The sequence below is a fragment of the Schistocerca cancellata genome, chromosome 4 (genome assembly GCF_023864275.1).
Source record: "Schistocerca cancellata isolate TAMUIC-IGC-003103 chromosome 4, iqSchCanc2.1, whole genome shotgun sequence".
Taxonomy (NCBI): Eukaryota; Metazoa; Arthropoda; class Insecta; order Orthoptera; family Acrididae; genus Schistocerca; species Schistocerca cancellata.
The window spans coordinates 701,323,740-701,350,670 of NC_064629.1; the positions used below are offsets into that span (position 1 = coordinate 701,323,740).

Here is a 26,931-nt window from a genome sequence, read left to right on the forward strand (position 1 = left end):
TCTGCAAGCTAATCTGACTCATAAATTGAGGAACATTCTTCCTTTATCAAAGTGGTATTCTGTTGCCCACCCATCCTATGACGTGTGCTGGTCCATTATTATGGCTCACGTAACCCTGACCCCTTGCCACATGGGCCATAATCCAGTGCAAAAACAAGTTGAAGACATGTCGTGTGCACCAGATGCCATAGCTCTTATTCCAGACACTTCACAAACATATCCTACCCTATGAGTGACAGGGTCACCTGTGAAAGTAGTCATGTCATATACCAGTTCTGCTGTAACATCTGTAAAGCTTTTTACTGTAGGCATGACTACCAACTACCCATAGTAAAATTGGCCTCACAATGGCTGATAATGTCAGTATGTGCTAGACTGCACTGGCCATTCCTCGGATTGTGTCGTGTGGCTCCCCACCATGTATTACCAGCTTCTCTGAACTGCATAGATGAGAACTGTCCTTACAACATGTCTTTAGTACCCACAGTCCTCCTGGCCTCAATATCCACTAGCTCTTGCCCAACACCCACCTTCATTCATGTGCTTATGGATGCCACTTCACTCCATAAATCTCTTTGCAATCTCCCTATTCCTCTGTTCTACCCCATCCCCACCAAACACTTCCTCCCAGATCACTTCCCCACTGTGCTGCACACAGACTCCCTTGCCTGCACCAAGGTGGGCTCATAAGTGCCACATTCCTATACCATTTTCTTGCTATATCCCCCTCCCAGTTTTCTCCCTCCAGTCCTCCATTCCATTCCCCACCTCCTTGCTCCCATGCTACTTTTTCCTTTTGCCTACTCCACTCAACACAACTCCTCACTCCAACATTTCATTTTGAAAATAATGATGAGCAATGTTTTTAACCTCCAACATGTTGCCACTAGGGCAATGAATATCTGATGATGCTCACAGCTGATGAGTAAAACTACTCAATAAATCTGATGATGCTCACAGCTGATGAGTAAAACTACTCAATAAATCAAACAGCAGACAGTTTGTGGTTGTTTGTTTTTACATCAGTTACAAAGGTCGATGTGTCCCTGCAGGCTGCTGTTACTTTGAATACTATGTTAATTATGTGCTTGAAGTATCAATATGATCATTAAACAGTGAGTGCAATGTTAATATTGAGCAAGTGGAATTCCATGCGATGTTCATTCATTACAGCCAAGGTAGTTTTTGCTTGCATTATCGAGAGGTAGAGTTTCTTGTATCAAAATATACCCTGATAGGTTTTTGCTTAGTTAATGGTTTGTGAGAGCCAGTGCATCATTTACCTGCAAAACACAGCATGTTAGAGGCCACACTTTTCATCTGTGGAATCTCTATTACACTCTTTTATCTGGAAATACACCATGTGATCAAAAGTCTCAATATTCTAATTCTTTTTTGTTTCAAAGATGTCAACCATGTATCTAATGAATGTAGGACTTTTTTTACACTATTACAGTACTTAATAATTGTGAATGGCTTTGTATTAAGTTCATATATAATGAAGTCAGAATGTAATTTCATTCTTTCTGAAGTATGGATGATAGTTGTCAAATTTTCAGGTGAATTGAACTTTTAAAAGTACCGTTATTACTGTGTGAGCTGATCGTTGATAATGTTATTCCTACGAAAGGAACTAAAGTTGACCATCATTGTGTACCAATAAGAAGGAATCAGACTTTTTTGTCACCAGAAATGTTACTTATTGGCAGGGAGTGGCGGTTGTTTTAATGGGAATTGAACCAGTATTGTTTTGGTTGTAAAGTAAAACTTTAGTAGTGTAAATCAACTGAAAGAAAAATTCCGCCAGCCTAATTAGTGAAGTGATCCCAAGTAAATATACTGTTAAGAAAGAAAACTGAATGTTGTATATGACTTTATTTTAATTGAAATCTATTTTGCAAAATGGATATGAAAAGATAGCACAATCTAAAAAGCAGATAAAACTGAAATGTTTTGGTAGCAACTCTCTCTCTCTCTCTAACACACACTTTCTGTTTCAAAGCAAGAAATATAATGTGCATTACACAGTAACACTTAATAAGGAAGAAGCACAGTTAAATTGGACATTAGGTGGCTTTAACACTTTACTATTTCATGACAGTAATAGAGAAATGACTGTTATGCTAACTGATATGCGGAACATATAGGCCCTTGAACTATACAGAACATAAGAGAAGCTACGGGAGCCTGAGTGAGTTACAGTCTTGCTGAGTTGTGGTCATTTATGTTTATAAGAACACAGCTGTCTCTTGAAGCAATACAGCACACCATAAAAACTGTCATTGTAAGAATTACAGAACTACTGCCTCAATTTTAAGTGGGGGCTCATAAACTATACTGTGTGTTAACTGACTTTAGTAAAAACACTTCTGACCAGGTGTAGTAATTATGCATCCACAAATGGAAATATCAGAATAAAAGCGCTGTTACAAACCTGCAAAGTACATAATAGTTGTGTTGGCCTTTAAACTATAATGACCTATAAATATTTCTCATAATCACAACTCCATTCCACTCCTTCAATACTGAGCAAAGGTTTCAGTTAGAATGAAAACTGAATAATGTATCTTAGCAATTATTCTTTCACAATACTTTTGCTGAACATGTGGAACATTTCATACAAAGATTAATTAAACACTTGAGAAAATTATGGCACCAAAGAATTATATAACACTTTTATGACAGTAATCATTCTGCAGTTTATTAGAATTTGGACACTTGGCTTTGTTGCATCACTAGGAATAGGAACCTGTCCATATGAAAGACTCAAGAATAAATGAATGTTCTTAACACAAAGTCAGAATTGAGTTACTCATTATTTACATGTTAAGCAACTTACTTGTCCATGAAAATGTAGTGAAAGTGGTGGCTGTGGCAGTTTTCTGTGGCGCTAATAAGAAATTGTTATATCTGATTGTGGCTCTTGATGTAAAATTGCTCTATAAACTGTCTCCTTGGTTTCAGAATTTTATGATTCAGAGCAAACCAATAAATGTCATGACCTAATAGTTAATACATATCCTCATCTGAGGCATAATTACTTCAATTTTCCTGCTGTCCTTGCCTCCTTTAGTACTCAAGATGTTCACCATTTGCAAGCTAGCCATCAACTATCTCTCACAGTGACTTCATACAGTACTTCATGCAAACTGCCTTCTACCGTCGACACTACTGTGTTTCATTGTGGAGGTACTTCCCTCTAGTTTTTATGTATGTATAAACCTATGTACTCTGTGCATGAACCAATCTTATACATAACTTATAACATTCATTAAATACAAAAGAACATAATTTTGAAAATTACATTCAGAAACTAATTCTTTTTAAACAACTTTACACAAAATAAGAACAATTATTTACATTTGATATCCAAAGAATGTAGTAACAGGGATATTGCATTATACACAGGAAAACATAGGAGTTACATGAAGCAAATACCACCAATATCAAACATAAGTGTTACAAACTGACACAAAACTCACCCTTTTGCTCACCACAAGATTTTCAGTGGGTCTCCAGTCAGGGCTTGGAGTGTGCATTTAAAGTAAATACGATGTAATTTCTTTGAACCAAAATGCAGTATTTGCTGCCACAGAAAATACTGGATTCAAAACCATTGCTTTTCATGACAAATATGTCATCATTTAAAAGACATTGTGACAATGCTTATTCATTTTGCCAGTCATCATATCTAATGGGTCAGGTCCAAACCAGAAACAAATGTTCCCAGACATTCAAAATACCTCCACTAAAAGCAAATTTCACTGCTGTGACAAGATGATCAGATAAATACCGTTATCTAGGCTTCTTCCAGCCTCACAAGTGAGATTCACGCTATGTATTGCATTTTGTCAGTTCATAAAACCATCTCTTGCTCCAATGATGGCACTTTTTGCACCATTGTAAGTAACCTCATACATCCATTATTGTGACCAGTGGCTTCTAGAGAGCAGCATGACAATGAGAACAGTGATATGTCTCCTACTTATAATCTGCTTTGTCACTGATATCTGCACGTGACATGGAATGGAAGTCTTCTGCAGTAGCTAACAAGAATGGTTGGCAATTGTCGGGGACAAGTGGTGTAGTGGTCAAGGCATGCAATTCACATTTCAGTGAAGTGAGGTCCACTGAGATCCAGTCGTCCAGATTTAGGTTTCTTTTATTATTCCCTTAAATTTCACGATTTTTTCATGTTGCTGTGATGAACCAATCTTTCCTTCACAGTTCTGGCAAAATTTAGTAAAACACTATCTACAAATAGTTCCACCAGTTGGTTAGTAAAGTGTGTGCTATGTCAGCCATCGTAAGTTCCCACCCACTATCCTTGCATGATGCTATTGTATGAAGTCCTTGTATAATAACTCAGACTCCTGTTACTGATTGGGTCCTGTACTAGGATCGAAGAGCTGTGTGTTTTGGGACTTTGTCCCAAACATCTGTTGCAGTTGAGAGTTTTCTTCCTCACCTGTGGCTACTGCCAAGTAGCAATGCCTTCTTCTCCACAATATTTGTTTGTCCCAGGTTTGTAAATTGTAATAAAGTCTACTGCCAGTTTCTGCTCATGTCTCAAGCTGAAACATTTGTCCAATCCTGTGCTGGCTGCAAGTGAAATCTGTTATTTATGTGTACAGTGAAATTTCCAGAACACGTCACTTTTCTTACTTTCTTCCTGGGACCTGTGGGTTCATGGTTGGTTGATTTTTCATTGGCCCTGTTTTATCACACAGCACAAATTGTGCAAGTGAATGGGGAACATCAAAAGAAAGGTACAGCAGCTGTATTTAATAACAGCAAAAAAAGTGTAAGGACAGGTGAAACTAAGGATACAGAAGTGTATAGTATTAATAAAATAAGTAGGCAAATTAAAATTAACACAGTTGTGACATAAAGTCGTGAACGCGGCAGATGACCATGTTGAAAATGGACAATAGTAGTGCATAAAGGCTGGACTGGTCACTAATCAAAAAGTCATGCTTCAAAAATAAAATGACTTTTTATTGCTCATAATATTACGCATTTCAGATTTAGCTATCTTCAGATATGTGGTAAAAAATAATAAATATACTAGGAAATTACAAAAGAGAATCAGAATAGCAAAATACAGGAGCAACTCTCACTTGTGCAAATAAGGTACTTCAGGCAAAAACATATCTAGGACCTACATGCTGCACATAGATATAAAGGTTAAAAGAAGCGTATGTAACAATCATAAGCAGACTAGTGAAAAAATCTTAACAAGAAACTAAGAGGTAAACATTCCTGAGAGATGGTGCTGTCATACTTCATCATAATTGACAACATAGTCCAGAAAATGAAATCATAAAAATACAAAGTCAAGTATCTATACTAAAAGTATAGAAGTAAGGAAACTGCAAAATAGTTTTTAGTTTAAAACAAGAACAGTAAAGAACAAAGTTGCATGGTGGCCATCAGGTTGCAGAATAGTAGCAAATGTGGTTCTGTACATCATCAATATTGACAGTAATTTTATTTATGAGGATGAGCAGACATGAGTACATAATAACAACAACAAAGTAATTAGAAATTTTAAAATGTCTATAAAAACCAATAAATGAAGCCCAATTGGCTGCCATCAGGTGCAGAGTAGTAGCAGCATTGACACTGTACATCATCACAGTTGACAATAGATATGATAAAGGCTAAACTACAAATAATATAAAATTACAATGCAAACAAGAAAACAAATTAACAGAGCTGTATAGAGATAGGGTGAGTGTCTTTACAAAAATTATAAACACATAGGATTAGAATAAACAAAATAAATGTACCATGATACAAAGACGCAAACCCTTCCGAGAGACATGCTGGTATAAAAAGTTAAGACATATACAAATGAGAATGAAATAGTCGATGCAAACTGGATTTTGTGTTGGGATACAAGTTATTCATAGAACATTTGTATCAGTATTATAAACACAGATCTTGTCATTTTTCAATGCTTTGTTCTGCATAATGTGATTTGTTATTTGTACTGTAACACCTTCTTGGTCCACTACATTTCCCTTCCTGCTATGAACACTTCGCATACTGTTGTTACTGTTCTACAAACAGTTGAAAGTCCAGTTTGCATTGACATTGTATTTTATTCTCATTTGTATATGTCTTAACTTTTTTATACTGGCAGTAACAAACTGAACATTTATGTATTTTGGAAAGATCTGCTTTTTTGTATCACGGGACATTTATTTTGTTTATTCCATTTCCATGAATTTGCGATTTTTGTAAAGACACTCATTGTAGCTCTTGTGGTTCTTTCATCTGTTAGTTTTTATTACAAGCCGACATCAACTAATATGGCTTTGTTAATTTGTTTTCTTATTTGCATCATAATTTTATATTTTGTTGTTTAACCTTTATCATATTCATTGTCAATTGCGATGATGTGTGGCACCAATGTTGCTACTACTCTACCATGTGATGGCAGCCAATATTGCTCCATTTATTGGTTTTTATTTTACATGTTAAACTTTTTAATTATTTTGTTGGTTGGTTTGTTGATTTGGGGGGAGGGGACCAAACAATAAGGCTGTCAGTCCCATTGCATTAGGGAAGGATGGGGTTGGAAATCGGCCGTGCCCTTTCAGAGGAGCAATCCTAGCATTTGCCTGAAGTGATTTAGGGATATCACGGAAAACCTAAATTAGGATGGCCGGACAAGGGTTTACATCATCGTCCTCCTGAATGCGAGTCCATGTGCTAACCACTGCGTCATCTCATTCTGTAATTATTTTGTTGTTAAATGTTTATTATGTACTCATCTCTGTTATTCTTCATAAATAAAATTCACTGTCAATCTGGAAAACATATAGTGCCACATTTGCTAATATTGTGCCACACAGCTTTGTTCTATGCTGTTCTTGTTTCAAATAAAAATAAATAAATAAATAAAAAATTTGCAGTCTTTCTTACTGTTGTAATTTTATTGATTGATTGAGTGATTGTTTTATTGGTCCGTTTCATTATTTTTGCACGTAGTTACAAATTGATATGGGACAAGTCAATTTTTGTGGGATGATGAGATGAGACAACGTGAATTTATGTGTGAAGATTATGAATTGCATATCTACTACAATATAAAGAAGTTTACATGCATAAAACTGTAAGCAGATGTTTCCATACCGATTACTGTCTTTTTTGTTTTAAAAGAAACAAATCTACATTAAATCATGACACATTTCTCATGAATTAATAAGTTACTTTTATTAATTAAAAATCTAGAGTAATATTTACAGTTTTTGTGGCATCTTCATGACTATAGTTTACAGCTTTTACATTTGTACAAATGACACAAATTGAAAGACTAGAAAATGTTTACAATTAAATGACATACACTAACACTGATCATGTTACTGACTGCAGTATTCTACTGGAACTCATCCAGATTTGAGAAAGCAGCTAGCTTCACTAGCTTATATATAGTTTAAGAGTGTATATATTCACCAACACTATAATACAGTTTATTAAAAATATACATTTTTAGAGCTATTTTAGAATTCCTTAAATTTTTTTTGTTTTGGAGTGTGGTGTAGTACTTTGTGTAAGTTTTTTTTTCCCTGCTAGTAGGGGTCCACCTTGTCTGAATTTTGTTTTTGCATATTCACTATGCAGTTCCATTTTCTGTTGTGTATTGTACTTATGAACTGTTTCATTTTTTTGCACTATTTGGTCTTCAGTGTCTGTTATTTTCTTAATGAAACATGTAACTCCCAAAATGTATAAGCAAGATAGTGGAAGAATTTGTAGGTTCTTAAATAGTGGCCTGCATGGGCTTATACTAGTTACATTTTCTATGGTCCGTATAATTCTTTCTTGGACAATGAAGCAACTTCTGCTGGCAGCTGAGTTGTATAAGCAAGATAGTGGAAGAATTTGTAGGTTCTTAAATAGTGGCCTGCATGAGCTTATACTAGTTACATTTTCTATGGTCTGTATAATTCTTTTTTGGACAATGAAGCAACTTCTGCTGGCAACTGAGTTGCCCCAAAAAATTGTGCTACATGTCAACAGTGATTCCACCTGTGCACAGTATGTAGTTCTTATCATTTGTTGTGTCATGCAACCAGTAAGAACTTTCATGCAATAGCAAGTGGTGCTTAATTTCTTGTTGATGAAATTTGTGTGTTCGTCCCACATTAGGTTTTCTTGGATCCATATTCCAAGAAATCTAGTGCTGTTTACAGTTTCAGTTTGTTTGCCAGATAACATTATGCTAGGGTTTGAGGTGTGTATCCTTTATGTTGTATGTAAATGCATACTGTCTTTTCCACATTTATGATAAGAATGTTTCTGGAGAATCAATTGACTATGCGTAACATGCATACTTTGATTTCATTCTCCAGTTCCTCTACAGTCTTCTGCAAATTTTATACATGTCTGGGAAGGGGTTACTGACTCTTGTCATTTATAAACAGCAGGAACAAGATTGGACCTTGAATGGATCCTTGGGGCACACCATATTTAACATTTTGTTTCCCTTACAAATATGTGTGTATGTTGCCTCCTTCTTGACATTTGAGTTCCACTATTGTTGTTCGTTGTTCAGGTATGATTGTATCCAATTGTGTCCCAGTCCCCTGACACCTACATGTTCCAATTTTGAGAGTATTAGTTTATGGTTAATGGCATCAAAAGCTTTCGTGAGGTCCAAAAATATAGCGGTTAAGTGTTGTTTATGGTCTACTGAGGTCAGGACTTCATTTATAAAATCAAAGACGGCACTTTCTGTGGACCTACATTTACGGAAACTGTGCTATGGTTCTGAGAAGAGGTTATTTTCTTCTATAAAATGAACCAGTCTATTACAAAATATTTTTTCCAATATTTTAGAAAAGCCAGACAATAGGGAGATTGGTCTGTAATTTTTACCTCTGTTCTTTGACCCTTTTTAAACATATTCCTCACTCTTGCAGATTTAACTTTTCACGAAAAATCTCAGTAGCCAGTGAGGAATTACAATCATCTGCAAAGGGTTTTGCTATTACTGAGCATTTCTTTAAAGCTTTCTTACTGAAAGCATCAAACTTCCCATTTGTGACTGCAATTCTACTTCCCATTTTTTCCTGATTCGGAAATACAGAAAGAATTCATATTTTGTTCCCTGTAGCCCCGAACAACAGCTGATTCAGGCAGTTTTGAAAGGTGACAATGATTTTTTAGTTCTACAGAATTTATTTGTGCATTTTTACCCCCAAAGCTTGTATTGAAAGTTTGTATATTGTATGTACAACACATATTTGTAAATATTTGGGCAATGGTTGACACTGATGTTGCTGTTATCCATGTTGCTGCTTCTATTTTAGGCTTTTAATTAAAAGGAGTGTCAAAAGATCAGTTTTTGTTTTGATTCTTTCAGGAAGTTAATATTAAAATTCCCATACACAATGAGATTTTTTGCACCTTTTTTTTAAGATGTGGAGGTATGATTCCATACTTGTTAACATTGTAGGTATAATGCCTGTTGGGGCCCTATACATGCAAATAATAGCTACAGTTTCAGCTACTAATCCATTTCCAGATATTTCTAGAACTCTTTCCTTAGGTATATCTTTTGGGAAATGAATAGGTGCAAATTTTATACCACTGTATAGCCACACACAGCTTCCTCCATGGGTCTATATAGTTCTACAGAAATAGCTGCCTTAATACAAGATGTTGCAGACTCAACATTTTTAGTTTTTCTTCTTCAAGCCAATCTTCTGTTATGTAAAGTACAGTAACAAATTTGAGTTCAGTTTGTAGAAGAAGTTGAAGTTCACTCACTTTATTTGTCAGTGACTGTACATTTTGATGAAACACCAAGAAATTTGTGAATAACTTTGAGATTTGAGACTTACTTGTTACATAGTGTGGTGTTTTATTATCTGAAACTGTGTACTTTGGCCTAAAAAGGTATCTGAGCATTTTGAAATAACTGTTTCTTCTCTCTTGCTCATGTTACTTTCATCAATGTTTTTGGCAGGACATACAGGAAGCTGATAGACAGTTTTATTTTTTGAAAGTTGATGTTTAATTATTTTATTGATGCGATCACACGCAAACAGTTTCTCTTCATAGTTCAAGTGCCTTTCATGTTTCCAAGTTTTGATGCAGCTTACTTATGTCTAGTACTTCACATTTATCGTATTCTGAACTCAGTTCCTTTATTTTAATGTTTATATTCCTGACTTTTTCATTTGCATATAAACTGTAAATCAAATCATGCCTGTGAGGTACTGTAACAACTATTGTGTTTCTAGATTTATTCTTGTCTAGAAATTTATATAAGTTTTGCACACAAACCTCTGCTTCATTTTTAGCTGCATTGTTCAATCCTGTCATGCAAATGATAAGGTCATTAGCTTGTGTTATTTTCTTTTGAGAATCAGCGTCTACAACATGTCTGGTACCCGCCCCAGGTTTCACTACACCAGTCACTGTTATGTCATGATTTTTCTTTTGTAAAATATTAGATAGCTTTCTTCCATGGCTGTCTGTTAGTAAAAGTATACTACTATTTCTACTTGATGATTCATGTTTCTTGTTGACATTATTTCCAAAAGGTTCATTTATTTTCAAATCACAATCTTTTGTAGTACAGTCATTATTACAGTCACTTTGCAGAAAATAATATTTGGTATTATCAGAGATTGTAACTATTGTTGCAGATTTATTTGACCTTTTTGTGGATAAAACACTACCTTTATGCATCATTTTTATCCATTCAGATGATTTATCACATTTGTGTTGCACCTCTTCACTTGTTTTGTTTGGATTGTACGCCCCAGTTTTCTTTCTTCAGTGCATCAATGTCTCTTCTTAAAGAATTGATTGTGAATTGTAGGCTTGCAGTTCAATCCTTTAGTGTTGTTATATCAATTTTACAACTGTCACAAGCACCCTTTTGTACTGCATAACTGTAACTTTTCACAGTGTTAGAATTGTGTGCATCTACACTTGTGGTGGGCTATGTTGTCAGTTTTTATGAAGTATGGTGCCACCATCATTACTATATTACCATTTGGCATGAATGTTCACCTGTAAGTTTCATGGTAAGATTTTTTTTTCTCTCGTGTACTTATGATTGTTATCGTGTAACCTTTATATCTATGTGCAGCTTGTTGGTCATAGGAATGTTTTTTCCTGAAGTACCTTGTGTGTACAACTAAGAGTTGCTACTGTATTTCACTATTCTGATTCTGTTGTGTAATTTTCTAGTGTCTTCTGTTTCTTAACAGATATCTGCAGATGACTAAATCTGAAATGCTTTATAATATGAGCAATAAAGTCATTCAATTTTTGAAGCATGACTTTTGATTAGTGACCAATCCAGCCTTTGCTCAGTACTATTGTTCAGATTAAAAGTAGATACCTATACCTACTATCTAAGTTTATCAGTAATTGTTTAGGAAACATTTGTTTTTACATATTCAGCAATTCTTTACAGAATAGTGAAAGTACTTTATTAGAAATGCCTTTAATTTCATTTTAAGTATTGGATATGTAGTAATTTTTATCTCCTCTGGTGTCTAATTGTATAGTACCACAGCAGTCCAAAAAGGTTTGATGTTAGATTGATAAAAAAAAGAGAAAAGTTAAGATGGTGGCATTAATGCTTCAGGTATTCTACAGTCTCCCCCCTTTCCCTGTGAGCACAACACACACTATGTTCACAAAAGCACATGATACTGTCAAAGTACTTCCTGGGGATGTTATTCAGCTCGCATGTCACATTGTCCTGAATGTCAGTTATGTTGTCAAAGCGTTGACCTGTCATGTGAATTTGTGCACTTTGTTGTTTTGTGGTAGGTTCATATTGCTAACACCAACCATCATCACCAATTATGATATTTTTCCAGAAAAGAATTGTACACAGTTTTGCATTTCAATCAAGTTGTGGCAGCTGTCCACATGTTGTAGTTTTTGCTAGGGATTCAAGGTATGCAGGACAAACTTTGCACACGCTTTTCTCTTCTTCAAAACATTTTGAAGAATGTCTTGTACACTTTCTTAGGGATGTTGATTCATTGTGATTTGTGACACACCATGATGCTGCATGCCCACAAAAGTGAAAGTTATAGGACACTATTTTTTAAGGCCTCAAATTATTATTATAGCTCTTTTTTGCATCGTAAAGCAATTGTGCTCTTTGCTTGTTGTACAATTTAATATTCTTGGACCATAGCAAACAGATGAGAGCTTCATTGACAAGTTCTTTATATGTGTGTCCTATTTTATGTCTTGCTGAACCCACAGATCAAAAAAATTTGAAACTTGTCTGAATAGACATCTTGCTAGTTGGTGGAATTAAATGAAAGTTGGAACATAGAGTTTCTTTGGTATTTACAATGAGTTTGTTTTTAATGAACCACCCCCAAAGTCCTTTGATAGAACTTTCTGCTGTTGACTGCAGGATCTCTGGGGTGGATACTGTGAGCAATATGCTGCTGTCCTCAGAAAATAGGATAGTTTTGTGGCAACTCATTTATTCAACAGGGTCATCCACATAAATCAAGAAGAGTAGTTGTCCTAGGATTGAGTCTGGAGGAGTGCAATATTTAATTGGGAATTCAGTGGAAAATAAAGAATTATTTCTTGTTTCATTCAGAATATTGATCTCAAACTGAAATGATACCTTTTGCATGCATCCATTTGGGTTCAGCTATGTGCTGAACCTATTAAACTTTTTATTTGTTATTTTTCAAGCAAGATTTTAAGGTCAAGGAGACTGGAGACTTTTGGATGTTATAGAAAAATATTTGCAGTTATTCTGTGTGAACAAGGGATTTGAAGTGCAGTCTAAGAATTCAAATATAGCTGTTTTTGTAGATTTAGAATTTTTAAAATAATATTGTTAGATGGTAAGAGGTGAATATTTATTTGTTATAAAAAAGTTGTTATAGAAGTTTTGAAAAGGACTTGATTGTGACACAGGTCACTTTTTTGCTATTATATGAGAAGAACCTTCTTTAGCAGCACCTCTAGTGTTAATGATACATTATTTCTTTTTGGTACTGAGCTACAGATTTCTTTCTTTATAACTCTTCACATGGGTCTCATTTTGTTCAATAAATTTCTGATCAAATTGTCATTTCACACCATTTTAGCATGTCTGACTATTCTACCTCAGATTATTTTGTAGACTCCAGAATAATCTGCAAATTCTTGGGCAACTCTGTTTTTTACAGAAATATTGGAGAAATCTGTTTATCTTATTGGAAATATTTATTCCTTTAATTGCCCATTGCTAGCTGTTCTTGGTTTTAATATTTTTACTTCTGTAGGAAATGCTACATTGAAATAGTACATTGTGAGATTTTGAAAACTCGTGTACATGCTATCAACATGGTTCTGAATGGAAATACTTTCCAATTTTCCTTAGTTGGTAAGAAATTAAAAATTCTAATTTTGTCTTCAGAAAAAATACTTTTTTTAACTACTTTTTTGCAACTGCTGCTACTTGCTGTCATCTCCGTACATAGTAGCTCTCTCTTATGAACATTATAACCGATGCTCAGTACTCTACATTTGAATTTGTAACTTGTGCCAATGATTAATGTTTGCTTATTGATGAAATTTGTATACTATTTTGTTCTTACTGGTCAGTATACTGTAGGAATTGAATTGGATGTGTTGGTTGTATTTATTAAAGCATATCTAGTGTAGTTGTCTTTTGGAGACTCAGTGTTTAAATCACTACAAAGCTTCATATTCAATGCAGTGATCCTGTCCAGCAAAACATCTAGCTTGGACATGAAGACTGGCAGATTTTCACTTGGTGCTCGATATATGTTAATAATTTTGAAATTAAGTTCTGACAAATTAGCAACAGAAAATCTTTTTCAATTGGGCCAACTTGCAGAAGTTAATCTGCTCTCTCACAAAGATAACACTATGTTTGGAGAACTCTGCTAAAATAAGTCTCTGGTGTACTCCCTTCTATTAATATTAATTTTACTTGGTCATTTCATAGCCAACTTTCAGTAATGCAAATCATATCTACTTTTAGTTTACATTGGAGTAGTGCTTCCAACATCTTCATTACCTTATTAAGTGACTGATGCAATATAACAAAATTTGGGTTTTTGGACACTTTAGTTGAAATGATGTCTAGTTCTTTATCTGACGGCATTTCTAATATCTGCTTACCATAAAAAATCTTTTGTGTCTTTGTTGTATGTGGCTTCTACTTGTTGGTGACTATCAATAGGCGAGTTGACTTCTGGTGGTAATTTGTGTCTGACTGATGACATTATTGTTTGCAACTTGCACTAAACACTTTGTAATTTGAATCTGTTTGCCACTTACCATGTTAGCCACATTGTTCCTCATAGTACAAGTAAATACTTCATCGGCTAGTAACTCCTTTCCTGACCCTTTAAATTAAGTCCATGAACTATATGAAGCCTATGGACCAAGCTGTTTATTTTTATAATAGTGACATTCTCGAACTGAGTACATATTTCAGTGGTACACTTGTGCACAACAGTAATTTTTGCTGTTCACTCATACCAGATGGTAAATAATGGCAATGTGGAACAACAAATACAAATTAATTAAACATATCTGTGTTATTGTTTTACGTCAGAGACATGATTTGATCTCCCCAACAGCACGACAAAATCATCCTTATTCAAACTAGTTATGTTAGTTAATTTTGTTAGGTTCATTATTTTGTTTGTTTAATGGAGCCCCTAACTAAAGACTAAACTCCTCCCGAACAGGTCATAAAGGCTGAATGGTACGATCGGCCCCCCCATGTCATTCTCAGCACATAGGCATCACTAGATGTGAATATGGAGGGGCATGTGGTCAGCACACCACTCCCTGGCTGTATGTCAGTTTCTGAGACAGGAGCCGCTACATCTCAATCGAGTAGCTCCTCAAATTACTGCACAAGGGCTGAGTGCACCCTGCTTGCTAACAGCACTCAGCAGACCAGATGGTCACCCATCCAAGTGCTAGCCCAGCCTGACAGTGCGTAACTTCGGTGATCTGACGGGAACCGGTGTTACCACTGCGGCAAGGCCGTTGGCATACTGGAGCCCCTGGGTTTCTGAAACCAGATGCCCTGAAATTATATTTTTCCATCAACACTGCTGAAATTTAACAGCTGTCACTGTCACACAACACATATTCTTTTTGTGTGTCGTGTTTTCTGCACTTTGAGGCTTTAGAGTCCTGCATGTCTTCTAACTATAATTGTTTTTTCATTGCAGATGTTTTAAATTTTGGTCAGTTTCCAAGTTCACTGAAAATGCAGTTTGCTTGGTTGTATAGGAGTCAGAAGCATTTATTTGCAGGATTTTAAACACTTTTCTGGTGAAGTGTTTTCCAATTTTGACCTAGTTCCAATGAAAAACAGTTTGTTTACTTCCTGGAATTCGTTCTCCAACTTCTCGACTTTTCCCAGCATGTTCTCTGAATACATGGCAGAAGGCACACCAGAAGAGATTTTGTGCAATAAAGTTTCTTTCTTTCTTTTTTTCTTTCTCCCCCCCCCCTCCCTCCTCCCCCTACTTTTTTTTTTTTTTTTTTTTTTTTTTTTTTTTAAAAAGGACCTTCTGAAACAGTTTCCTTTCATCACTGTTTTCCACTTCTTTGAGGAGGCTGTGTCGTCTTGCTTAGTCAGTGTCTCATATTTCCAGATTGGAGTTTATTTATATCCACCTTTTTTGCACCAATTATAAACTGGAAATATGTTCATTTAGCTCTGATATTTCGCCCTTTACACATACTTTATTTTTACCATCTCCAGATGTTCACAATGGTGAGGGAGATGGGGATATTGCTGAGAATGGCTTCAAGAAGAAAGGAGAATATGTGGCTGGAAACAACACTAAGAAATACAAATTTCCCACAGAAATTAATTTAGTGGTTTCTTTTTTTTTCCCCCCGTGAGAATACTTTTTTTTACCTTTCTACTGAGAAGACTTTTTTTAAATCTTTCTACGTAAGGCATACAAATATCAGATTAAAGTAGCCTGAAGTTCATATCTACATCCATATCCACACTCTGCAAACCACTGTGAAGCCATGGCAGTCCATTGTATCAGTTGTGAGGGCTTTTTTTCCATTCCATTCAGGTATGGAACATTATGATTAACAGCGGTGTATGTTTCAGTGTAACTAGCAAGATGACAATGGCTTCTGGAATAAACTTTACAATTGAAATTTACTGCTGTATAAGAACATCCCAAAAATTGTGTTATATATGGATAATTATTGTATTTGCGCATCTTGTATACTCTGGGAAAGGTGCCTTTGCTATAGCTGTGCATAGACTTATTATTTCTGTTATATACATTGGTTCTCACACAATAGTTTAAAATCTGGACAGTAACTGGAGTTTGTATAAAGTTAGTCTTTAAGTGTGATCTTTCAGCATAACTAAATATAAATCTGGTGAAAACGTCTGAATACTTACAAAAATAGAATTGATCAAAATTTACACATGAGAGCCAATTTAAATTTGACCACATATGCATGCAAAAAACGTATGTTGTAGGTAAGTTCTCGGTCAGAAGACAACAAGTTGAAAATTAGAGCTGTAGAGGGGCTCAGTGAAGACAGCAGCCCTCCTGATGTGAGCAGTGATTCTGGCTCAGCATCTGATGGGTTTCCTAGTGACAGTGAAGAAGAAGCAGCTGAGGGAGATGGGGATGTTGCTGAGAACAGCTTCAAGAAGGAAGGAGAATCTGCTGCTGCAAACAACAGTATGAAATGCAAAATAATTTCACAATCACGGAAGATTTTTATGTTCATACTTTAGGGTATAATATATTGTATTTATGTCATGGAAGATGTACTTGTTTTCCAATGTAACTCATCCATTATTATTACAAAGGAAAATTTTCTCTTTTCATTATAAGTTCCTGATATAAATGAAGTCTGAAGTTTTAGTTTCCTTTAATATTAATTTGGAATGCAGACTGAGAGCGCATTTAAGTGGAAACCAGCATTGTGTCTATGAAATAGTTTGTTTTTATTGTTGATGGTAATGAGTGTCCATTGGGGATTTCAATTTGTTTCTCATTTGGTATTCGGGTACACAAGAGATACACAGATACCTGTGTGTCTTAGGTTGTGCTAGTGATCTGCTACCCTTTAGGCACAATTGGTTTAATGCTTTCATCTTCATATGATTTGGAAAAATGACTTGTTTATCTGCAAACAATTGTGTTTTACTGCAAGACTGCTCTTTATCAACACTACGAAGTGCTTTTCACATCCAGTTGATTTATTTTCTGGACATTCTCGGTTTAATTGTAATTTAACACTCCCTTTGTCTCAGTGGACAGTGAACTCACAGCCCCTAACATCATTTAATAATCACGTACACTATGTGATCAGAAGTATCTGGACACCTAGTTGAAAATGACTTACAAGTTCGTGGCACTCTTCATTGGTAATGCTGGAATTCAATATGGTGTTAGCCCACCCTTAGCTTTAATGGCATGCAAAACAAGGGGTGCAAGCCTCCTCCATGAAAAACACGACCACACTATATAACACCACCGCCTCCGAATTTCACTGATGGCACTACACACGTTGGCAGATGAAGTTCACCGTGCATTTGCCATACGCACACCCTGCCATTGAATCGCTACATTGTGTACCTTGATTCGTCACTCCACACAATGTTTTTCCACTGTTCGATTGCCGAATGTTTACGCTCCTTACACCAAGTGAGGCTGACCACCTTCTGAGTCTGTGAGTTCCGCAGAGCACCCCATTCTGCTCTCTCGCGATATCAAATGACTGCTGAGGTTGCTGATATGGAGTACCTGGCAGTAGGTGGCAGCACAATGCACCTAATATGAAGAATGTATGTATTTGGGAGTGTCCGGATACTTTTGATCATATAGTGTAGCTTTCATTCCGTGCAGTTAACAGTCTTGTTACTACTCTCCGCCGCTCGTGGTCTCGCGGTAGCGTTCTCGCTTCCTGAGCACGGGGTCCCGGGTTCGATTCCCGGCGGGGTCAGGGATTTTCACCTGCCTCGAGATAACTGGGTGTTTGTGTTGTCCTCATCATTTCATCATCATCCAGGAAAGTGGCGAAATTGGAATGGGCAAAGATTGGGTAATTGTACGGGCGCTGATAACCACGCAGTTGAGTGCCCCACAAACCAAACATCATCATCATCAGTCTTGTTACTGTTTCTCTGTCATGGGATACAGTGTCTCATTTTCATCAAAGTGCAATATCAGCACTCCGTAAAAATGTGTATACTTAATTCTGGCAGTTATTCCATGGAGTACACCCATTCTGCTTTCCAGAATTGACCAACTTCCAATTTCCATATTTTTGGGTAAGCCATGGACATGTAATGTCTTGTTGTTTGTTAGTCATTCTAGTGTTGTGTGTTGTTTCAGCGTCATTTGTCAGTTTTTTAAGGTACTGATTATCTCATCACATTTAACTTTACTTATCATGATACTTGTTCCAAACCTGTCAGCTGTCAGAATCTGCTGTCTGTTTGTAGCCCTCTTTTTCAGTAGCTTTTCCAACTTTCTGAATGTTAAGTCAACTGAATGGTATATATGTATCTCTTCCAGTTGGTATATACTTTTTGTACCTGATCACCACTCCTCCAGGTGACCTGTATGTATCTGTTCATATTATGCAGGGATGCCCTTATGCATCTTGCTAGTCAGTGCCTCATTAATATCTGTAATTAATGTAACTGATCTCTTCTTTAACCTTATTTCTTCATTATCTTCATATAACTATCTTATGAGGGTAGGCTGAAAAGTAATGCACACACATTTGTTGAATGTGACGTAAATGACCTTGAGAAATACATCAGGTGTCGTACAGAAGGTAACTTCATACACAATTTGAATGTCTTGGGATCATCCAGTGTCTTTTGAGTAGCAGAAGTATGGAGATGTCAGTGTGAGTTAACAGTGTGCTGTTACCAAATTTTTGACAGCTGGAAAAATGACTCTAGTGAAATTCATCATTGTTTAAAGGCTGTTTATGGTGACAATGCTGTTGATAGGTGTACTGTAAACTGATGGATAGTAAAATTGTGATACTGCAAGTGTGGAAAAGCTGTAATTGTTGATGAAACTTGAAGCAGATGATCAATCATTGCCACAGACAATAAACATCACAAACTCGTTGACTATTCGATTCGAAATGACCAGTGCATCACTCAAAAGTGTATTGCAAACCATGTAGGAATATCTAAGGAATGTGTCAGCTTCATTATTGAACAGTTAGGATATCATAAATTTTGTGCATGATGAGTCCCACACCTTCTGACATACGAGACTGGACAGTGTTGATTGGAATGCTGCGGGCAACTTTTGCAGGGCTACCATGATGAAAGAGATGACTTCCTTTTGAATGTTGTGACAGGGGATGAGTCATGGGTCTATCATGAGAAAAGGCAAAGTGCTGAATATTGACATCAGTCTTCTCCTTAGATGAAAAAGTTCAAAACACAGCTATCTGCATAAAAAATTCTTTTGACTGTTTTTTGTGATACTCACTGAGTTTATGTGACTGATTATCTGGTATGAGGGGCAACAGTATTCTTCTCAGTACATAGTCTGAAACACCTCTGATGTTGAGTTTGTTGTGTTAGAGGCAGCCTGGCACCAATAATCTTGCAACATGACAACACTCATCCACACAACTTTCGAGCAACTGAACAGGCTCTGAAATCTGAGCCAATTCCACGCCATCCTTACTTCCCAGATCTTGTGCTTTGCAATTTTTATTTTTTTTCCTCTACTCTAGACAGACCTTGAGGGCAATCAGAACACCTAGGACAATGAGGTGAAGTCAGCTGTAAAGCATGTGTGCATTAGTTTTCATCCTAACCTCATATTTTCCGTCGGTGCTTCCATATCCTGTAGGGTCCTGTTGACCATTTAAAACTTTTGATTGTTTGAAACAATTTTCTGTTCTGTATCCTGACCACATGTATTATAGAAACGAAGCACACACTAAATGGAGTGATTTGATGCTTGTTCATTGCAATGTATTTGTTGTGCTCATTTAAACTCCAGTTGGTTTTTGTTGCATTCATGAATTTCCAGTGGAAATTGCCATATTTTCCCTTGGTGCTAAGCATAAATTTAGTTCTGTCACTTTCTGATAAACATAATTTAAATAAAGTTTTGTGAAATTGTTTCTTAATATAGTGTAAATAAAGTTTTGCGAAGTTATTTCATTCCTGATAAGCAAAATATGTGGGGAGGAAACAATTGGAATGAAGAACCTGCATGCAACTTTATTACAACAATAATTGTTTTCAATTAGGTAATTATCTATTGCTTAATTTTTGTGATATCGATGGATGAATATCAGTCATTTCTGCACATTTCTACAGCTGATTTTGAATGCTGTATGTATAAGGGGCAATCAAAAATCTTCTGTTCAAAGGCCGTACAGTTCAAAATCAATATGCCAATCGGGCAAAATTTTCATAAGCATTGAGGTAATCATCCCCCTGATGCACCATGTTGAAGATACCTATTTGGTAAAGCATCGTGTCCTGCTGAGTGAAAAAGGCTGTAACTGCCTACTGAACATTCTTGTCCAGCAGGAACTGTCAACCCTTCAAGGCCTTTTTGAAGGGACTGAAGATGTGATAATTGCATGGGAAGATATCAGGACTATAGGGCAGGTGCTCGAGTGTCTTCCACTTCAGTTGCCGTAATGGATGAGGCTGGCTTCCCAGATCGACTGCATCTTGTGTCAAATCGTAACCAGCAAGGAAATTGGTGCACTATTCCACAGCAGTGGCTTTTGACTGACACACAGCCCCATACACACTCTTCATTCTCTGATGGATGTCTACTGGTGTTTGTCTGTAGGCAGCCAAGAAAAGGATAACATCTTATTGGTCCTGTTTGGATGTATTTGATGATAACATCACCATTCACATTTCTGCATTTACCACACGCATGCCACACTGAATCCTTGCCTATATGTTGTCCTTGTATACCTGCATCAGAGTCATGCCGTGCTGCATATATGTTGCAGCAATGCCCTCAAATGGAAACTTTTTGATTGCTGCTTATAGTTTTAGGTGAAATGATAATATGTCTCAGCTGTAGTAGATTGGATTGAGATCAGACAGATTTCACATTCAATTTATGTTACTTTCAGTGACTCTTTATGTCACTTGATACTCTTGTCCTAAAAAGCTTAATACAGTGATCATGAAAGAAGATCATCACCATAAGAGTTTTGAGGTTGATTGGGCACCACTTCATTGGTGCTTTTGAAAAACTTACACGAGATACCATCATGTGACCTCATCTGAGCTAGTTTAGTGTTGAAAGTGTAAAACAAAAAAAAAAAAAGTGCAATTGTTTGAAGCTGTGGAATGGCCAATGCTGTTGTGCTCTGCACTGTCTTCAGTCGCTATCAGAAACTGAACTGAAATGGGAGTTTTTATCATGTCAAAAGGGGGTGTGAACGTAAATCAGTACGGTAGATGTTTCAGAGATCTGTAACCATGGTGGTTTCTCTCCCCTGCACCTTTCTCTCTCTCTCTCTCCCTCTCTTTTTCTCTTTGAATCCCACCCTCTCCTCACAATGTGAAATATTCATCACATGTTCAGAAAAGTGGTTGAATATTGTCTCAGATTTTGCTTGAGTGTCTTCAGGCCAAAAAGTTTTGAAATTGGTTGAAACCATGCCATCTAATGTAGAACACTCATATTTTGGAGCAGTGTTGACAGATGCTTAAAAGGTTTCAATGCAGCAGGTCACATTTTTATTTGTTCTGAATGTTAAATCATCACTTCATCTCTCACTCCACCAGACAAGTAATATTTAAATGGATATTCTACAGAATGAATATGAGGTTTCATGAGAAAAAGTCGCATAAAATTATTCAGACTGCCATAAATGGTAAGTGTAATGACAAGTAAGTGACAACAAAAAAGTTGATAGAAATGAAGCAAATTATGACTTGTTTCCATTACCAAAGCAAGTGCAGCACATATGTGCATCAACTGCTGAGGAAGGAAACAAACAGTGTTACATACTGTAACATGATCATAAACATGTGCACAGAACAAGAATCATTTTCTAGAAAATGTGGACGTGTGTATAGGATTCTTCTTAAAACACAAAGTACAATAATATATACCCAGATGAAATATAAAATCCATCATACATAAAAAAATATATTCTTGACAAAAATGTAAACCATACAGAAGCCACAGACAGATGTCAATGTAACTTCGTACACGTACATGCTGTTGGTGGCTATGTAAAACATAAGAACTGCAAATATCTGTGAAAGGCAAAATAGTCACCGTATTGTATTAGTATTGTTCATGTTTAGTGTTATTATCAGGCCTGGTAGGGTATATAAGAGCTGTGAACAGCATAAGATGTTGAATGATCACTGTGAAGGACACATAGATGCCGCATAGTGATTTAAGACAGCGTTGTCAGCACGTGACAGAATTTGAAAGGGGCTATTGTGTCGATCTTCATTTGGAGACTTGCTCCATGCATGAAGATAAACAACTGTCTGAGAGATGTAGTTGAGAATAAGTGGTTGTAAATAAAACTCAAAGCAGTCATCAGACATTAGCACATGTACACACATTCCTATTAAACGGTATTTCAGCCAACACCCATATAGATATTGTTAGGATGGAGGCTGCAGGTCAAATGTATCTCTTTACCATGTGAAGATTAGTGTATTTAATCCACACAAAACTTCACTAGATTTAAGTCATGTTAGGTACAAGGAAAAAACTAGAATATTTAGTCATTAACACTATATATAAAATGTGCATAAACAGTTGATTTTACTTATACAATAATTTTACCGTGTGGAAGTATGAGATGTCGCAGTTAATGACTAAAGATAGAAAATAAAAGCGTACAATTCAGGATTAAAGGTAACAGCCCACTGAACAGAAGAGGCATGCAATTGTCGATAGGCATGTAACACACACACACACACACACACACACACACACACACACACATATATAAACCTGTGCTGCTTCATTGCACCAACTAAACAAACTGTGCCGGGACTGGAGTTTTGCAGCTTTACTAAGGTGAACTAAGGGCAGGGACTGTGTTGAGTGGGGTTAGTGAATGGGGAAAGAGGGTACAGAGTGGTAGGGAGGGTTGGGGAAGAACAGCTCATGGCTGTGACGTCTGGGATGGAGACGGTGAGTGCACAGGATATGGATGCAGGAGGGGGTTCCAACAGGTGCACAAGATAGGAACGTGACACCAGTACTGGCAGTGTTGAGTGACAATGATGTGGGGGAGTGGGTTAGGGGAGGGTGACTGGACAGAAGGAGGGAAGACTGTGAGGAGGAGGGTATGGCTGCAGGATGAATGAAGTTACGCTTCTGGAGACATACAATGCTCCAATAACCCTCGTGGTCTCAACTGCCAGTAGCACACTGCCCCACAACCATTTTCATCCTAACTTCACTCAACCTGCATCCACAACCTCTTCCCCAAAGGCTCCCTGTCTTCTATTCTGTCACTGCCTCCCAATCCACTCATCCACATTATTGGCATCATGGGTTGCACAAATTCGTCCGCACCGATACTCATGTTACACTCCTATTCTGTGCACCCGCTGCTTCCCTCCCATCTGACAGCTACACTTCCCGAACTTTCCTTCTTGCTCCCTGCCTCTTTTCTCCCCTCAGCTACTCTACCCAACACAACCCTGCAGAACTGCAGTCTCAGCAAAGTGTATTTGGCCAGCACAGTGTAACCATACAAGTTTGTGTGTGTGTGTGTGTGTGTGTGTGTGTGTGTGTGTGTGTGTGTGTGTGTGTGTGTACACAACTCAGTGCCTCTACTGTTTGTGAGTTGTTACCTTTACTCCTAAATTATGTATGTTTTATGAGAACTCTCCATTATTGTACTTAAAAAATAAAAGCAAAAGTGCTATAATACTACAATATTCAATTATGTAATGCAAGATTGATGTTGCAACAAATAACATAATGTGAAATTGAGAATAGTCTTTTCATAAATTTGAGATGTATGCATTTCAGCTGTCGTCAATGTACCAGAAGCTGAGCCTCCCCCAAAGCGCCGGAAAGTTGAACGAGAGCAAGAGGTCCATGCACTGCGAGTGCCGTTGGAGTTTGGTTGGAAGCGAGAGACAATTCTGGGCACACTCAGTCGAGCTGGGCTTCTGCGTGGTGAGGTGTGCTACATTTCACCTTGTGGACGCCGCTTTAGGCAGTGTCAAGATGTTGTTCGGGTAAGTTTCTTTTAGTTCTTATGTTTTAACGTATTGAACATTTTATTAATATATTCCATATGTATTTTTGATGTGCTGAACAAAGTTTGTGAAGTATGAAGGTACCAGGAAATTCTTAAACTTAAACTGTAGGCTCTGCACCTTCATTGTAGATGTCTGAAGCTGAATAACTAGTTTTAACATTGAAACATAGTATAATGATCATTTTATTTAAAGACACGCTGAAATGACAAGGTAAAAAACCTCAAAAATTTTGGGCGTTTGAAATTATCTTCTTTTTGTGCAGCAGTTGACTAGTTGAAGGCAGCTTTGACATAATTACTGTGTCTGACAATTTCTAATACTACTTTTTGCTACCTTTCAGTGTTAGTTCAGTTACTACATAACTGTGACACTTCATACTTGGTACCTAATTATAATAATTAACATATCTAAATGGTTGTTTCAAATCTGTAAGTTACTTCAGCCAACTGCCATGTTAATTATTTCCAAATGCCTGTATACTTTTCAAGCACACACAATGTGAAACAGCTCTTATGCACCATTTCTATCGACCATGACATCGATAGGATTTGAGCACTAACAGTCCTTCATGCTATTTATTTCCATCTATAATACTTTAGCAGTATGGTGGCAACAACATATTGCTCCTTCAGAGAATCTTTTGAAGTACGTAATTAAACATAATGTTTAATGCAGTTTAGATTTATTGGCTGGGTTATGACAGCACAATAAAAACTCATATGTGAGGGAGTCAATCATATTCTTACTGTAAACATAATTATTTTACAATATTAAAGGTATTAATCCCAATTCATATTTGTTGACACTTTTAAAAAATATGAGTCATAGGGATTGTTGTAAAAAAGCTCTGTGTGAACTTTGGTTCTCAACTACAATTTAAGGTAAAGAGAGTCATAGCAGAGATGTAAGTGGTCATGGGTGAGAGAAGGAAAAAAGAACAAATACTAAATAAAAATATGAAAAATTAAGGAAGATTACATAACCTTTAAAATGTTAACATAGGTGACATACCAATAAGATCATTAAAGTGAAAGAAAAAACAATGAGTTATGAGGAGAGCATAAGTTGAGGTGATGTGAAGGAAGTGTGAATGAGTATCTTATGGCAGTTTTCACATCTGAAGTTGTTCGGGTGGAAAGATCAAGAAGGCTTACATGATGCAGCAAATACTAATGTCTCTGTAATTTTGCTCAGCTAAATGCTTTTGCAACTGGCTGTTGTATGTTATTTCTGTTCACAATGTACTTGTGTCTGGTCTTTCTCATTGATAACTTTGTCGTTTTTTTACACAGTCGAATAAAACTGATCATTAATTGCATGTAAGCTTAGGTACAAAATAGGTATGGAAAGTGGTTCAGTTTTACCCATCATTCAAAACATAGACCTTAACAAATAAGGTGCTGTGCAACAGACAACAAAAATTGCTGGAAATACAAATACTTTAAATGCGAACATTTTTAGGTTAGGCTTTACTGTGACTGTTACTGACATTAAATGAAACAACAAGTTTACTGTTACCAGTCACCATTTTATTTTTTCCACAACACGTTTCGAAGGTTTAAACCTCCATCATCTGGTGGATTTACATTAGTTAGTATTACATATGTGTGTGTGTTGTGTTACGATTTTGGAGAAACTTGTGGTACTGCCTAGTGGAGAAACAAGACACTATTTCAGAATATGGTTTTGGATTACTTTTGACAAAAATTTAAACTGATATCTAATGGTAAACTTTAATAAGTAAACTAGAGTACCTCCAGTGGTCACAGGTTCCTTTTGCTGTCGTAACACATCACATGTATATTGCCACATTTGTAAACAAATATGGCGTCTGGAATCAGCTGGGTGCAAGGTTCGTATAGCAGAAGAGAAGACATAATCGCAAAGTGCGAAGAATATACATCGTAACAACATTATTACAGAATAATTGTTTAAAGCATTTGGAGGTGTTTGTTTTGAGGTGTTGAATATATGTGTGTGTACTTCAGGTGGTATAAAAATCCAATTTTGGAAAGTTAAAACAGCTAAACATTTGTACTCGTTTATACAATCAGGTGAAATGTTAAAATGGCTTAAACTTCATACTTGATAATAACAATTAGTTGAAATGTTACAGACTTGAATTACAATGATCATATTGGCTACAGCAGTAAAATCATACATAGCTGTCACTCTTTGAAGAAAGAAAGAGAGAGAGAGAGAGAGAGAGAGAGAGAGAGGAAAGAGTGGTTATATGAGAGCAAACATTTACAGGAGTCTCCATTATAATAAAGAAATCATGGAAAGAAAGAATCACAAATTGGACATTCATCAATCAACGTATTATAACTGTTGAAATGACATTATTTGCTAGGGAAGTTGTGATTATTGGCGTATATGCACCCACGAACGACACAAAAGATAAGGAGAAAGATACATTATGGGACACCCTCAGGGAGACTATTGAAAAAATCCCAAGAAGAAAGGAACTGATTATCATGGGAGATCTGAATGGAAGGGTAGGAATTGGAGAATCTTGTAGAATAGTAGGAAAACATGGAGAGGACGAATATAATGACAATGGGGAACGATTGATTGCAATTTGTGAACAATTTGATCTAAAAATTACCAACACATTTTTCAAACATAAGGACATTCATAAATATACTTGGCAACAGAACACCAAAGAACTTCGTTCT

At 36.4% G+C, this 26,931-nt stretch overlaps 1 protein-coding gene and 1 pseudogene across 1 annotated transcript in view; one reads left to right on the forward strand and one right to left on the reverse strand.

Annotated features, from left to right (window-relative positions):
- Positions 1 to 26,931, forward strand: part of LOC126184390 (bromodomain adjacent to zinc finger domain protein 2B-like) — a 318,222-nt gene that overhangs the window by 53,386 nt on the left and 237,905 nt on the right. The window contains exons 14-15 of the mRNA XM_049926773.1: positions 16,508 to 16,715; positions 24,018 to 24,229. Of these exons, the coding sequence (XP_049782730.1) occupies positions 16,508 to 16,715; positions 24,018 to 24,229 (420 nt within the window). The remainder of the gene's footprint in view (positions 1 to 16,507; positions 16,716 to 24,017; positions 24,230 to 26,931) is intronic.
- On the reverse strand, positions 14,918 to 15,035 carry LOC126185941 (5S ribosomal RNA; annotated as a pseudogene).